General features: G+C 34.6%; 1 protein-coding gene across 2 annotated transcripts in view; it reads right to left on the bottom strand.

Annotated features, from left to right (window-relative positions):
* Window positions 1–14,974, bottom strand: part of ANO3 (anoctamin 3) — a 91,492-nt gene that overhangs the window by 7,480 nt on the left and 69,038 nt on the right. For both annotated transcript variants that reach the window (XM_066551166.1, XM_066551165.1), the window contains exons 15-26: window positions 13,170–13,252; window positions 12,115–12,255; window positions 11,594–11,758; window positions 10,531–10,567; window positions 8,410–8,521; window positions 7,162–7,219; window positions 5,573–5,670; window positions 3,968–4,113; window positions 3,709–3,861; window positions 2,910–3,057; window positions 1,606–1,686; window positions 681–786 (exon numbers count right to left, since the gene is read on the bottom strand). In XM_066551166.1, the coding sequence (XP_066407263.1) occupies window positions 681–786; window positions 1,606–1,686; window positions 2,910–3,057; window positions 3,709–3,861; window positions 3,968–4,113; window positions 5,573–5,670; window positions 7,162–7,219; window positions 8,410–8,521; window positions 10,531–10,567; window positions 11,594–11,758; window positions 12,115–12,255; window positions 13,170–13,252 (1,328 nt within the window). The remainder of the gene's footprint in view (window positions 1–680; window positions 787–1,605; window positions 1,687–2,909; window positions 3,058–3,708; window positions 3,862–3,967; window positions 4,114–5,572; window positions 5,671–7,161; window positions 7,220–8,409; window positions 8,522–10,530; window positions 10,568–11,593; window positions 11,759–12,114; window positions 12,256–13,169; window positions 13,253–14,974) is intronic.

Genomic DNA, 14,974 nt, shown 5'->3' with positions numbered 1-14,974 from the left:
GTGGCAAAACTGGACACCAAAGATTCAATTTGTGACTGAAAGGCAACTCCTTTGGGTTTTTTTTAATAAAAACACTCCTATGGGAGTAAATGAGCGATCTAAAAGAAATGGGAAAATGCTGAAGTTTTCTAAGAAGGAAAAAAAGTGTAGAGTTAGTGACTTAAATGAAGATGTGACTACAGGATATGCTAGTTTGATCAACAAATGCCAATGCTACATACAAGCAGTCTTTGTTCAGGGCTTATCATGGAAATAGGTGATCAGAGTCCTAGGGGAGTATGCAGTAGATACTTCAAACTTAGTATACATGTTTCAACTTCTATATTAACCTAGAATCATGTATCATTTTCCTGACACACATTCTATCATGTAATAACTGTGCCTAATACACACAAAACTTGCACTTCTTTTTCAATAAAATACGAATGATTGGGCAGGGAACCAACATGATGTATAAGATGACTTTTAAGGAAATATGATTTTATAGGCATTCTACAGCAAGTGCATGCTGTCAATTCTGTTTGAAGTGGCTGATAGTCAACAGTTTGAGGAAGAAATTTTTTTTCCTCAGTCTTGAACAAACAATTGATTAAAATGACAATTTTGCTTATAGGACAACTATAAAGAATCAACTCAGACCTATAAAAGGTAGAAAGAGCTTGCTCCCTTTCACAACTAACCTCAAATACTATGATGAAGGCCAGCCGTGCTGCCAGGACATGCCAAAACTGCAAAGTGAATTCATACGGAGTCGAGCTCCATGGTGGGGCTCTGTAGTCTCTGTACCTGCAGAGCAAAGAGAAACCCAGTGAGTTAAACCCAGTGTGCTCTCTTGAGCAATTAAAACTTTTGACATGGTCAAGGGCTCTCTGGTTCATCCCAGATCTGGCTAAAAGGAGAGAAACTGAAGTGAAAGCAGACTTCAAGAGGAGTCAAACTGAAAAGGAGATCTGTCCAGAATACAGGCTGTTAAATAAAGCTGTTTATGAGACAGTACTTCTTGCTTCCAAAAATCCAGAGCAAATGGTTTCTTTTATTGTTACAAAGCTGGAGTGTTAAGTGTTTTGATACTAAATTGGTTCTTATCTTTGCTTATAAGCACTTGAGAGTCTCCAGACAAAGTTTGCATAAATGAAATATGATTCTAATTTAAACTAATGCTTACTGCATACCTAAGACAGAAAACAGGAGTGCGCTCATGTCCTATTTCATTTTTATGCTGTATTTCTTATATTCATCTTGCATAATTGTTTGCAAGAATTGTAATTTCCATCTGGGTTAGAGAGGTAACAAAATTTTAATTGTGTATTTTAATTTATTGACTTCAGAATGCTTAACAAAATTGAAATGTGGATTTTTACCATTCTTGGCAGCTGGTAAAACTTTTAAATTAAATAATTCATAGAGACATGAAAGATAATGGCTTGCAAGAGTCAGTGTATCCTACCACACAGTATTTGTACCCAAGGACTCCATGTTGAACAAACATGAACTCCAATGCTTTTAAGGGCAAAAAAGAAATGCCAGCAATTTCAGCACTTTTAATTTACTGTCTGCAATAATGTCCATGCCTGTATTACAGTAAGTGGGAGCAAGGAAACGTACCGACAGTATCCTGAATATCCCATCCCAAGTTCACTCAAATCAAATACTGACAAGCTGCTGTTGACATATCCCTTTAAGCATCTGAAAGAAAAAGCCATATGGGCAGCATTTTCTTCATAAAGTGTTTATACAATAAACATGTGTATGTAAACATATTCTGCTATCAGATACTGTGAGCATAATACTTTATTGGCTTATCAGGACAAAAGCAATTCTGAAATTCATGCAGAGAAGCAAAGTTTACTGGAAAAAAAAAGACTAACAACTGTTTCAGCTATAGCACTGTTTAGAAGTCTGTTTTCAGCACTTCTCATGCTTTTGCTTCTTACCTGCTGGGAGATATAAACCAAAAATTGTTGCTACATTCTTTTTAACTGTTCTCTAAAATTACTGATCTTTGAAAGATGGATAGAAAGGCAGAGAGCAGTATAATTTAACACCCTTGCAGAACTGGCCAACAATAATGCAGCATATACAAAAAATAACAGGTTTTATGTGTTTTGATCAACAGTAACATGAACAGCATATATATACCAAACAGTTATATTAAAGGCAAAAATCTATTACTATTAATTACAGAAATTATATAAATAAATTGATTTATGATTGTAGGAGTGAATTTTTGCTGTTGCTTGAAAACCACGGACATGAAAGATATCCTATCTTCTTTTTCTCGATATCCTATCATCTGTCTTGTAACTTAATTAAAGCACATTTGAAAGTCAAAGAAGATATAAGAAGAGATGCATGAGGAATCTTTTTATAATCCTGGATCTTCAGGTTTGCTATAATACCTCAAACCACTACTGACAAAAGAAGAAATAGAATTACATAGTTCTCTCTTAAATGGGTAGAGTGCATCAAGCACTAACATTTTTCTGATACTGTCTCTTTTCATCCTATCCCACCTCACTATTTTTGCCCTTAAACTTTCTTTTGCTGTGACAGCTCAGGAAGAGTAAATCACTATTTTGGGAGCATATATGTGTATTTGGGAATGCACTGGGAGAAGACAGCATAGACCTACTGCAGAGAGGAGGAAAAGCTTATTTAGAAAAGATCTGAGAACTGATGCAATGTACAGACTTTTTTGTTTGCATTCAGAAGGGAAGAGATGATTTTCCACTTCTATAAAGAGCTACTTTGCAAACTCTTTGGAACAGCTGACTTACTTGCTCTTCACATCTGGGAAGGTTTGCACAGAATATCAAGAAATGTATCTGATATATGTTATCATAGAAATACAGCAGTAAATTGTGCTTCCACTCAAAAATACATGTATATATAAAGAATAGCCTAATTACTTTTCTTGTCTGTACCCTTGATCTGTACAGGGACCATATTTGTATGCATAGACAAAACGTGGAATGTAATCAGAAGTAATGGCAATAACGAAGGCATTGGTGATGACAGCCAGAACTCCAATTCCTTCCAGAATTCCATACCAAATACCTAGAAACAAGAGAAATTTCAACAAAGTAGTCAGTTTTTTATAGTCATATTAAGTCATATAAAGTCATACCAGTGATAATAAAGTCATTAATAGTCAATTTTCCTTTCTTGTTAAGAATGAGTTATGAGACAGAAAAACTAATCAGATGAAGCCATGTCCCCACATTGCAACCACCACCAATGCCACCCAAATGAAATCTTACAACAGTGCACACCCTGCTGAAAAGATACAGCCAAGGAACAAAGACATAATGGTAATTTTTTGTTATGAAGGCCAAATAGGAGGTTCTAGAAAGAGATTTCTTATTTAATTAAATTTTAAATTAAAATTTAATTCAGTCCTTTTATTTAACTTCAAAATTCAATTTATTTTAGACCTAGAGTTCCACAAATCAGAAGCCTGAAATGCTTTTAGCCTGTTCCCAATATTCAAATTATAATGATTCCTTATTGTAAATGGGAAACAAACTTGAGGAATCCTCTTTGCAAATCAACCAACTATCCTTTCATTGCTGAAAAGGAAAGCTGTCACTGAAATCTGTTGGTTATGTTACCATCCTGACACATGAAATACTTCAGGGGTGGAGCTGTTCTCAAGAGGAAAACCCAAAGAGATGGTAGCTGGCAGTGGCAGCCACTGGCTTCTCTCACCTATATCTGTGGCTCTTGCAGGCATGGGTCTTCGCCACTGAGTGACAAACTTGTATGCATCTAACCTGATTTCTATGATGTTGTTGAGCAGTGCCAGGAGAGGTGCCAGGGGGAAGGCAGCCACAAAGATGGTGGTAAAGCCAAACTGTAAAACTAGACAGGCATTTCTGTGGTTAGAAATTGGAAATTCAAAAAATCTTTTAACGTGCAACATAGTTCTACCTTCTGAAGAAAACCAACACCTCCCAGATTTGCTCACCCATCTCTAAATATTCGTCCATTAAACCATGGAGATTCATAGGTTGCAGATTCCAATCTTTTTCCCATTGAGGTAGAGAAATTTTATTCTCCATTGATTGCCCTCTTCTCTTCATTTTGCGTCGTGACCACCAATTCTGTAATAAACTTTATGAGATAAAGAGAGTAATAATGACTGTATCTGCTCACAGATTTAAAATACGTCCTGGTACTGTTCTGAAATAAGCAGGCCTGTTTTAAACAGCATCTGGATGATTATTTAAATATTTTATGGAAAATTTTACAATATCTTCTTAGATCCAATGCAAAGAACTTATAAAAGATCTCATCATTCTGCATTATAATTTTAATTGTCTTTAATGTAGCATGTTTGACATTGTACAAATAAGCTTTTCAGAATATGGAATATGCTTACATGGACTTTTTTCATTTTGGTAGGATTTACCTGAATGACTAAATAAAAATTTTTTTTAAAAATCATGCATAGCAAGAGCACTAAAAAATAAATAATGCTTTATTTCAATCCTGTAAAAGACAAACCAGGTCAGTGGAATTCAGTAAGAATACCATGGTAAAACACACTGAAGAGTAGAATACATATATTTTTGAACAAACCTAAAGGTCTAGATGTTCTACAGAATATTTCTTAAAGTAGGAAAAAGCATTTAAAAAGGTGTTGCTGTATGTGGAAATATTTAAGACTATTCTTCATAAATCTGTGCAAAATCTTTTCACAAAGTAGTCATAAATATTAAGGAGATAGTAGGCTCATGAATTAAAATGTTATTTAAATGAAAAATATTATCTAGTACTGACACATGGACCAAATAAAGACTACTATTTGTTTCTAGATAATATGGAAGAGAGACTAAGGATGGGAAATAACTTTCTTGTAAGTATTTTTATAAAAAGGCTGCTCTTTTTTCTCTCAAGCTAATTTAGTGCTTGGCTCTTGATCTCTCTTGTTACTGAAAGAGAAGCTTTTGTTTGTTTGAAAGATAAACTGTTGCCTATGTTGCAAACAATGGTTTTGTCAAAACAAAACATTTATTTCTGTAACAGAATATAAGCATGTTCTAAAATAAATTTTAAACAAGGTTAACATCCTGCTTGGCTGAGAAGACAGGAAGCCTGGCAGTTAAAGTAGGTTTCTCAATTCTCAATTTCAAAAATCCTCATTCCACAATATACAGTACACTGTCCCTTGTGCAGAACAATTGCAATTGCATATTGTGAGCAAAATCCTTTCTAACATATTTTCAAGGTTGAGACTTCAATTTGATTAATATTTGATGATCAACATTTTACAGAAAACATATTACAGTTTCAAGAGAAGTGTAAGACTCTTAGCTCATTCATCATTTCAGAGGCTGAACATCTCTGTATTATGGAAAATGAAATCCTAATAAACAACTGAGATGCTTAACATACCCTGAGAATCTTTATCTCAGAGTGGAAGACAATGCTTTCCTTGGGAATAAAGTGACAATATCTGAGGTGCAATGAGTGAAAACATTCGCCAAACATAAAACCATTTCTCCTTAGTACTGAATCATGCTAACATGTATTTACTGTTTTTATAATGAACTTTAAAATCCGAACTTACGGATAGCCTAGTTCCATGAAGTTGTTCCACATTTGTTTTAAAACCATAATAACTCCCATTTGTAAGCAGAGATCTATCAAGCAGCCACTAGGATGACACTGAAATGAAGTGGAAGAGATCAACAACTAAAATCAGAGAATTCATTTATTTTTTATTTGTTCTGAGTGCAAAAAAAAAAAAAGTTAAGTATGTGTGTTGAAAAACACAATCTCTATCTGCAGAAATATTTATTTCAGTGACATTTATTTTAATATTAACAGACTTCAGCTGAACAACCCTTACACATATTGTTAAATATTAGATATTAGATCATATTGCTCAATTTAAAGGTATGTGTGCTAGAGATATGATAAATTATATAGACCGTTTCACTTAGACCAGTAAGTACTTACTCATTTCAAAAAATGGAGCAATATTTCATCTGCAATAATCTAAGTCTAGAGAAAGATTTACTAGCAGAATTTCTGATACTGGTATGTTATCTATATCTATCTATCTGTGTGTGTATATTTATAAATATATATCTGTATATATATGTGTGTGTATGTTTGTATATACATATGTACTGCCATATTAAAATGTTAAGTAATTACAGAACTATTTTTCAATTAATTGACTACAAAGTTATAAAATTTTACTCTGTGGCTACCAAGCTTCAGTAGAAGAAATCTGATTTTCAGAGAAAAGAGGAAACTTCAGCATACTGGTGAGTTGCAAGTCTAACATTCCTGTTAAATTTTGAAAATATTCTTTTTCTTCTTTTAGAACTGTACAAAATTATCAATTATTTTGGGATGGAAAGGATCCCTTAAGATGATCTAGTCCAAACTTCTGCCATAAGTATGGCCATTTTCAACTAGAGAAGTCCCATCCAACCTGACTTTGAATGTTTTCAGGGATAAAACATCCATCACCTCTCTAGAAAACCTGTCCCAGTATTTCATCATCATCATCATATTTTAAAAATCTCTTCCTTACACCTAGCCTAAATCTAGCCTCTCTTAGTTTAAAATCATTAATCCTTGCCCTGTCTCAACAGGCCCTACTAAAAGTTTGTCCCTTCCTTTCATTCAAGCACCTTTAAGTACTGAAAGGCAGTAATAATGTCTCCTTGGAGCTTTCTCTGCTCCAAGCTGAGTGTCTCCAACTCATCCTGCCTTCATAGGAGAGCTGCTCCAGCCCTCTGATTCATTGTGTGGCCCCCATCTGGGCCCATTCCAACAGATAGACACATTTTTTTCTGTGCTGACAGAAATTTATCAAGTTGATTAAAAAGCTGATGGCTTTATATTTATGTCCTCTGTCCAGGAGATTCCAGTCTCAGAGGAGTCACAGTGCATGTGAGGTAAGGGACTATTACTGATGGCTTTTCTCTAAGACAGACAGAAAGATCTTGTGTGCCTTGGGCAGAGTCACTCAGCACACTGGAGAACACAGAAGGAAAAAACCATCTCCTGGATCCTATCCTTTGCTATAAATAAGAGTTTAATATTTGCTGCGCTTGGAATAATAACATCTTTAAACTGGGCTTCAGCCACTTCCTTTTTACTCATGGAAATATCACAGGAACACAAGATAGGATTGTTTACCTCTTCCAGCCTCCATCTGTTAAAAAGCTTGTTGTACTTTCCTGGGCGGCCTGCAAATCTGGAAAATAAGATTTCTGTTTCTCAGTGGACATTCCAGAAATACCCTGTATCAGTAGTTGTTTCATAACATCCACTGAATACAGGAAATATCAACAGAATAAATCACACAGGCTTAAATCTGGTGTCCGTAGGATATGGAAGTTTCAGAATGCAAACAAAGACCATCATTTTGCAAGCGATCCTAAACTTTTATTATGTCCTGAATAAAAATCCTAGCTTCAAAGATTTTAGATGTTAGCTATTCAAACTCTAATCTACTTCTAAGAAGACAAGCAAGCCACTACAACTAATAGGAATTAACTGCAGCACAGGGATCTGCTTGTCCAAGTGAAGTGTACACTTGATTTGTAAAACAAATCCCAGCTCTTGATGACCTCAATGAAAGTTATAAAAGAGATAAAGAAACCCATGCCTGGTCCTATTAGATAGAGGAGAGAGCAATACACACAGAAATTTTGGTATTGTATGGTGAATACACCATTGAATGCAACAAACAGATTCTCACCAAAAGTCTTTACTAGGCTTTTATTGTTTCTTTGCTTCTTTGTTTTTTGTTAGTTTTTTTCCAAAAAAATCCTGAACTGAAATTATACTATACAACTTTATAGAAGATACCCCAAAATGTTCTGTAAGTTCTGCAGGAAAGGTAAGTGTGACCATTGCAAAATTGAACTGAAGATGAAGCAAGCTTAGATCTGTGCTCTATCTCATGCTCTCAACTAATGATACCCACAAAAACTGGAGCCAGAATTTATGCTTCCTGCTCTTGTATAAGTTTTGCCAGACAATATTTACTATTCACAAAAATGCATTATTGGAAATGTAACTCAAGGGGAATAAACCAGAAAATATTAATAAAGGCTATTAACACAACACTAAATACAGACCCACATCTAGGAAGTGGCTGCATTTTCAAAAGTTCTGCCTTCTTATTTAATAGGAAAGTAATGTACACTCCCATAAAAAAGTAGAATTTTTACTCTCTAGTTTCATGAGTAAATATTTCAATGGTCCAACGCTTCCACACATTTTGAAATATTTAGTGTTTTAATCATACCCAGAAACCAAACTCGTACCTAAACCTTACAGTTCAAATTGTCCCTGTATTTTCTTCAAATCTATAAAATTACTGAACATTTCGAGTTCTGTGCAAGTTTTCTTTTAATGCAACTGGCAAACATAACGTACCTGCCAAGAAAAAAGGCAATGTAGAAGATGGAGCTGTTCAAGTTGACAAACTGGAAGAGGAACATTTTCAAGGCAAAGCTGTTTTCCCACTCAGATTCTGTTCTAGGGTGCTCTTCAGAAAGACACAACATATATTATATAAACAACAATGAAATTGAGCTATGCATAAGTTTGCTCAAAAAAATCAATCAATATTAACAAAACAAGTGATGGTTTTAAGTTATGGTGTCCCATCATGTTGCCATTGATTTCTTCTCACTGCCCCAGGTTAGACTGCGCTGTTTCTATGTGGAAGCAGGTGATAGGAACCCCCTGGTTCAGAATAAATCATAACACTCTGGGCAGACACCTGTTTCACTTCTATGAAATAAATTGGAAACCAGTGTGAATTTTTTATCTTTAGATTAAAGATATCTTGATTCAAAGAAAAAAAATCACCTCAAAAAACCCCCACAAAACCCAACCAAACTCCAAAACAAACAAAACCCAAACCAACCCAACCCCCCCAAAAACTTGAAAGCACTTGGAATCAGCAGAGCTGCCCAGGGAAGCAGAGGTTAAAAGAGTCACATAAAAGCTAGTTGATTTCTCATCCAAGCTTCTCACCCTCTAAATACTTCTGTAAAACCTTTACTTCATCCTCAAGAGTTCCCTTTCATAAAGCTTGAGGAGTGCCAAACAGTTTATAATTCAATGAGGAAAGGACAGAGGTTCTCTCTTAGCTTCTTTTGGAAAGAAATGTAGAAACGTGTAGTAGGGCTACACGTGCTCTGTGTGGGTCTGCGCTGCCTTGGATATATTTCCTTAAGATTTTTTATGTCTGAATTAGAATTTAGTGGTAATGTTTACAAATTAATTTTTACAAAATCCATCTTTGATGGACATATCAAACTTGGAATACAGTACATTGGTAAAAATTTTAAAGCACATGAGCTGTAAAAGCATATGAGTTGTAAGTCTAAACTGCCTGGATTTTTCAGTTAAAATTTGTTCTACTTAACTACTCTGGTCTACTGATGACTAAATTTGGATAGAAATATACAGGATACTACTAGCTTTGCATAGGGACAGTTGTTCCCAGAAGGGTGTCCTTTTCTGAAGTAAAACACCTTAGCAAGAAGAATGAGCTACCTATCTGAAACACCTAATGCTGCTTGATATTTAATTCAAGAAATCTTTTTTGAAAAAAATTCTTTCATGTATTTTGGGAAAAAACTGCTTAAACACAAACAATTATTTTCTTTCCCATTCTACGACGAGTAACAATATAAAATACTTTAAAAGGAATAGAAATAATTTTGATATGAAAGAATACTTTAAAATATTTTAAGAATTCAAGTAAGTTGGCCATAAATTCTGAATATTTCTAGCCTGTTCTACTGCCTGTTAGGTGAAGCACTATAAAGCTTTGAGCACCTCGTTTAATACTTCAACCAAAAGAGGGAGCTGTGGAATTTAAGCAGCCAGCTGGCATTTAACCAAGACAAAATCACTTGCATATTTTGACATGGGCTAAAAGTGAGCATGTAAAATGAAACACTAAACAGTAACGCATTGACACAGCCAGAGATCCTAAATTCTATCTTTGCTTTCTTGTTTTCTATAAGCTAGAAAGCTTTATGTCTGTGAATCATGACTAGAGGCTTCAGTATAAAATTTTCATGTTACAGAATTGGAGCTACTATAAAATTCATGACTCAACATTTTTATCTGGGACAACTTAATTTTATCTTAACCCATTTTTTCCATCTGAAAGATCAAATTAAAAATTAATAAAAAACAAACCAAGCATTTGGGGATAATAGAAAAAACCCTTTAGCATGCTAAGAAAGAATAAGTTTTGACTTTCACTCCAGATTAAGATTACTATTTTTCAATGTATACCACAAAACATTAAAAGTTGAAGTATAAGAATAAATTCCTTAGTTTTATTTTATTTCCTCACTGAAATACTAATGTATTTTCTTTCTGTGATATTTCTCACTTGCTTAGGAAAATGCCAGAAATGTACTTCACAGATCAAGTTTTCAAAACACTTCTTTAAAGGCAAATAAAGAAGTATACTATAAAGGCATATGCCACAGCCAGCAAGAACCACACCATTAGTAAAGACCTACATACCTAAATCTGTCAGGAGATAGGCAACTTTTTCATACACCTAAAAAAGAAATGAAATGGTGTAAGTACAGGACATCCTGGCTGTAGTGATGACAAATCCACATTGAAAACAAGCATCAAAGCATGGTATTCTCTTGCTCTATAGCATCAAGGTATCACAGTACAGTTTTCCTTTGCTGAGGATATCAGCCTTGTACTGAAAACTTTTCTCTCTATATATTGACCATCTCAAGTCTTTATTTTAAATGTCATTTAGCGCCAGGCAGTTGCCAACTCTGAAATATATTTCCTTCAGTATACTACAAATAGCAAGTTATTTTGGATAGCTTTGCTTGTTCACTTGAATGTACATTTTATGATGTGGAGTGATCATGCATAATAACAAAAATAACTAGAGAACTCTGATTGGAAGAATTATTTCTTATTGCAGCAAGTGCAACTCCTTAAGAGAACTAAAAGCCAATGTTTGCTGGGTTATTACTCCTTTTTATCTGTTCATGCTTGCATGGGAACAGAAAATTATAAATAATAATGCAGCTGAAATAATAGAGTTTCTGTCTGTGTAATGCTATAAGAACAAATGATTAAACCTGTGCTGTCACATGACAGAAAAAACCTAACACCAAAATCATATATCACAGTGATTCCAGTACTGTGCCACACTGATATCACAGCTGCATTTTAATAAGAAGTCATTAAGCAAAAAAAACCTAGAAACCAAATTCTCAGTCAAGAAAATAATGTAGTTACAATTACAACTAAAACTCCAATTAGAGATCTACTGCAAAAGGTAATATTAAAAAAATACAAACGTAAAAAGCAGCAATCTCTACTCTTGTAACCTGGTGACAGAAGCAAGGATGTGCAGTGACAAATCAAGGAGGATTTAGAGAAAAACATTAACAAACATTGTATCAGAGGAGAAAAATCCACTGCAACACTAGCTTCAGACACTGCTACCTGGAAAAGCATTACCATGTATAAATCTAATACATGGGTAACTCAGTAAGCTTTTAAAAATTACTCTTTTAAATTAATTGCTTCTTTAAAAGAACAGAAGACTTACGACATTGAGTGACATGATGATCATAAAATTGATACAGACTCCAGTGCCAGATGTTGCAAACTGCCAATACTTCTTGATGAAATACCACTTGAAAGAAGCAAACTGCTCCATGGCTACCAGTCGATACACCACAACTGCAAACACTGCAGTAAGGACCAGTGAAATCTACAGGTATGTATTTATGAGCAGAGGTATTAGAACAAAAGGAATCACATCTGAAATTATATCCGCTGAAATAATAAAACAAGTGTTTTAAAGATTGATATTTGTTTCGGAGAGCAGAGTTTGAGAGAACAAAAAACCAAGATGAGTTACAACATTTGTTTACTGTTCTTTTCCAATATAACTATATTCCATCTTGGGAAACAAAGAGGTCCCTGAACAAGCAGTAAGACAGACAAGCAGTTTTGCTTATGTTACGTAAATCCACTAATCTTAATGAATGCACTCATGCTGAGTTGCTATTTACATCAGAGTAAGACGAATTACAACACAACAGTTCTAATATTATTAAACATCACCATGAAGAATATTCCTGAGACAGACACCATCAGTCGACTGAGCTTATCAGGGAAAGGCTGAAAAGGTTCAGGTTTTCCTGTGATGGGATTTACTCTTTCCACTTGGGAATATTTAGCTTCAAACTGGGGGCGCAGCTCTTCCTGGAACGACAGGGTGGATTCCATTTGTTGTATTACTTATTTCTCTCAAGGATCAGACATACATGTAGAACATTATACTGATACAGATCATTTTTCATAATGCTGCAACTCAAATACCTAAATAATTTGCTCTTTTGAAAATCCTTGGAAGCAGTGCCAGAGAGCAGCAAAGAACAGAAACCACAGGAGCCTTCCCCACTATGTGAGAGTGTTAAAAAGAATCAAGGGTCATACCGCTGACTTAGACACTACATTGTCTGTGAAAATTGGTAACAAAACTATAAATTAGGGCCAGTTGTAATGGTGTTGCATGTGTTGTGACAGCATTTATTAAAAATAGCCACCAGCTTCTATCTACCCATCCACAGAAAGCTGTAAAACAAGTGAAGTCTATTGACTTAAAATGCAATTAAGTCAACAATATAGGTAAACTACAGTTATGCGGACTAGTAATTTATGGAATAAAAAAAATTATTATTGCTGATGCTGATTGCAGAATATTCAAGGATAAGCTATGCTTCTCCAAGGATACAAAAGCTAGTTTCTCTCTTGTTGCTTGTCTTGGTCCTATTTTTATGCAGGATCAAGAATTTCCAGAACAAGACACCATGGAACTGAAAGGCATCTGTGCTGACATCAGAAACAGCTACTGTCCTCTGTACAGGAAGTATTTGCACTCAGTTTTTCCAAGGACACTTTTAATAAATGTACAATTATATTGGAATTATAATGTTAGTTGCAAAAAGCAAAGTATCCTTGTACAATCTCAAGCATACCTTTGTATTCTGCAACTAGTGCTATAAATACAAATATGATCTGAATGACAAACTCAGATGACTGACATACACAATTGATACCGAGACTTTAACCATGCTGATAGCATGGTTTACATGCAAACTTCTGTTTCTTCTTACCTCTTCATCTTCCCAGTCTATGAGGTCCCAATCATAGGTCAATACAGCCCTCCGTCTTTTCCAAAACTCCAGAAAGACTGTTGCTGTGGAAAACAATTGTACTTTAACTACAGAGGGGAAAAGGGCCATGCAGATCTTAAGAAAATCAGAAATATAACGTATCATTAGCCACTTGCTGACAGTTTTCCTCATAGAATCTGAAAACTCCAAGTAGCTTCAGGATAATCCCTGTTAAATTTAAAACAGTAGTTAACAATGTTTATCTAGGAAATATATTTTTGCTGTCTGCAGTAGCTGTACAGAAATAGGTACCTGTCAACATGAGACACTGCCATCCCTTTAAATTCATCATTTTGCTTTTCATTTTATTCAACACATAGAATCTTCTCTTGAAGAAACAAGGAAGCACATACACAATGATATCTATTAATAAAGAGCCAAAAGCTATCTCCTTTTATTCAGTTCAAATAAGAACCTCACTTCATTCCCAGCTATACCAGTTTTACACTGTAGCAGTCTTGCTACTAGAATAATTCTTTAGACAATTATTTCTAATTATTCTTAGGTATGAGACCATAATCAGATTTTCCATATACTTAGGGGTTTGGATAAGATAATTACACCTAATAAATTACTCCAAATTTCCAAAACACTGTTGTCTGCCACTGAGGATAGGTAACCTTGCTTACAGTGTGACTCCTGACAAAACATAGAATTGTCCAATTGTTCCTTGAAAAACAACTAATTCAAATAGGAAGAAAATTTGCTTCCTTCTAGAAATCCAACTGCTTAGAAGAAGGATTTCTAACTCAAAATAAACAGGAGGGTCACATATTCCTACCTTTATCTGTATTTCTGTACTACGTTTAATATATTTTTGGGTTTCTATACATACTTGATACCTAATTAGTTATCATAATTAGTTATATATATTATACCTATATCTACATAACTATACATGACATTTATATAATATATGCTCTTCACATTGCTCTTAACAGTTACATACAAAGAAGCTAAGCTGGGGATAATACACAACTCAATAAAAAACCCCTTAACGAACAAATTAATAAAACCTGTCCTTAATTCTCTCTGCTCCCTGCCCAAAACAAAAACAACAACAAAAAACCTAAAAAAGAAAAAAAAAGAAAAAAACCAAAACACAAACCATCTAAAAAATCACTCATAGGGGAAAGCATAAGAAAGTAGGAGAGGCTTGAAGACAAAAAAAATAAGTTACTTTTTTTCAGATATAAATCTCATTCAGGTGGTGAAGTACCCACATACATGGACATACAAATAATTAATGATGCTGAAGAATAACTAATTATAGAATTTACTGTGCTGTCATATGAGAGCTCATGTGTGGGAGCTAAAAACTGGATCATCCCAATCTGTTTCATATATAGAAAATATACCAAAACCTCACTGAACAACATATGCTGAACAGCAGACCTACTACAATCATGTGACTTCAAGGTGAGGTTTTCTCAATTTGAAAAATTAATGCCTAATACACAGTTTCCAGTTTTGTACTGCAAAAGAAGTTTGCACACAAATTCAGCCTCATTCATAACCTCTGGACTGATTTAGTTTTCAATTTGCTCCTGGCAGCATTCATATGACACTCACTGCTCAAGGCCACAAAACATTATCCATCAACTTTCCAGGTCAATTGTAAAAATTCTAATTCTTGACAAGGCAGCAGAAATCTTTAGCATGCTCTTAGAATTGCTGTCTGCCCAGAAAACATTGCCTTGAGAACACCATCCATACATGTTTCATGATCTCACTCCATAGCAACG

This window comes from Molothrus aeneus, chromosome 6 (genome assembly GCF_037042795.1).
Source record: "Molothrus aeneus isolate 106 chromosome 6, BPBGC_Maene_1.0, whole genome shotgun sequence".
Taxonomy (NCBI): Eukaryota; Metazoa; Chordata; class Aves; order Passeriformes; family Icteridae; genus Molothrus; species Molothrus aeneus.
The sequence above is the reverse complement of the archived record's forward strand: the minus strand, read 5'-3'. Positions and strand labels throughout refer to the sequence as shown.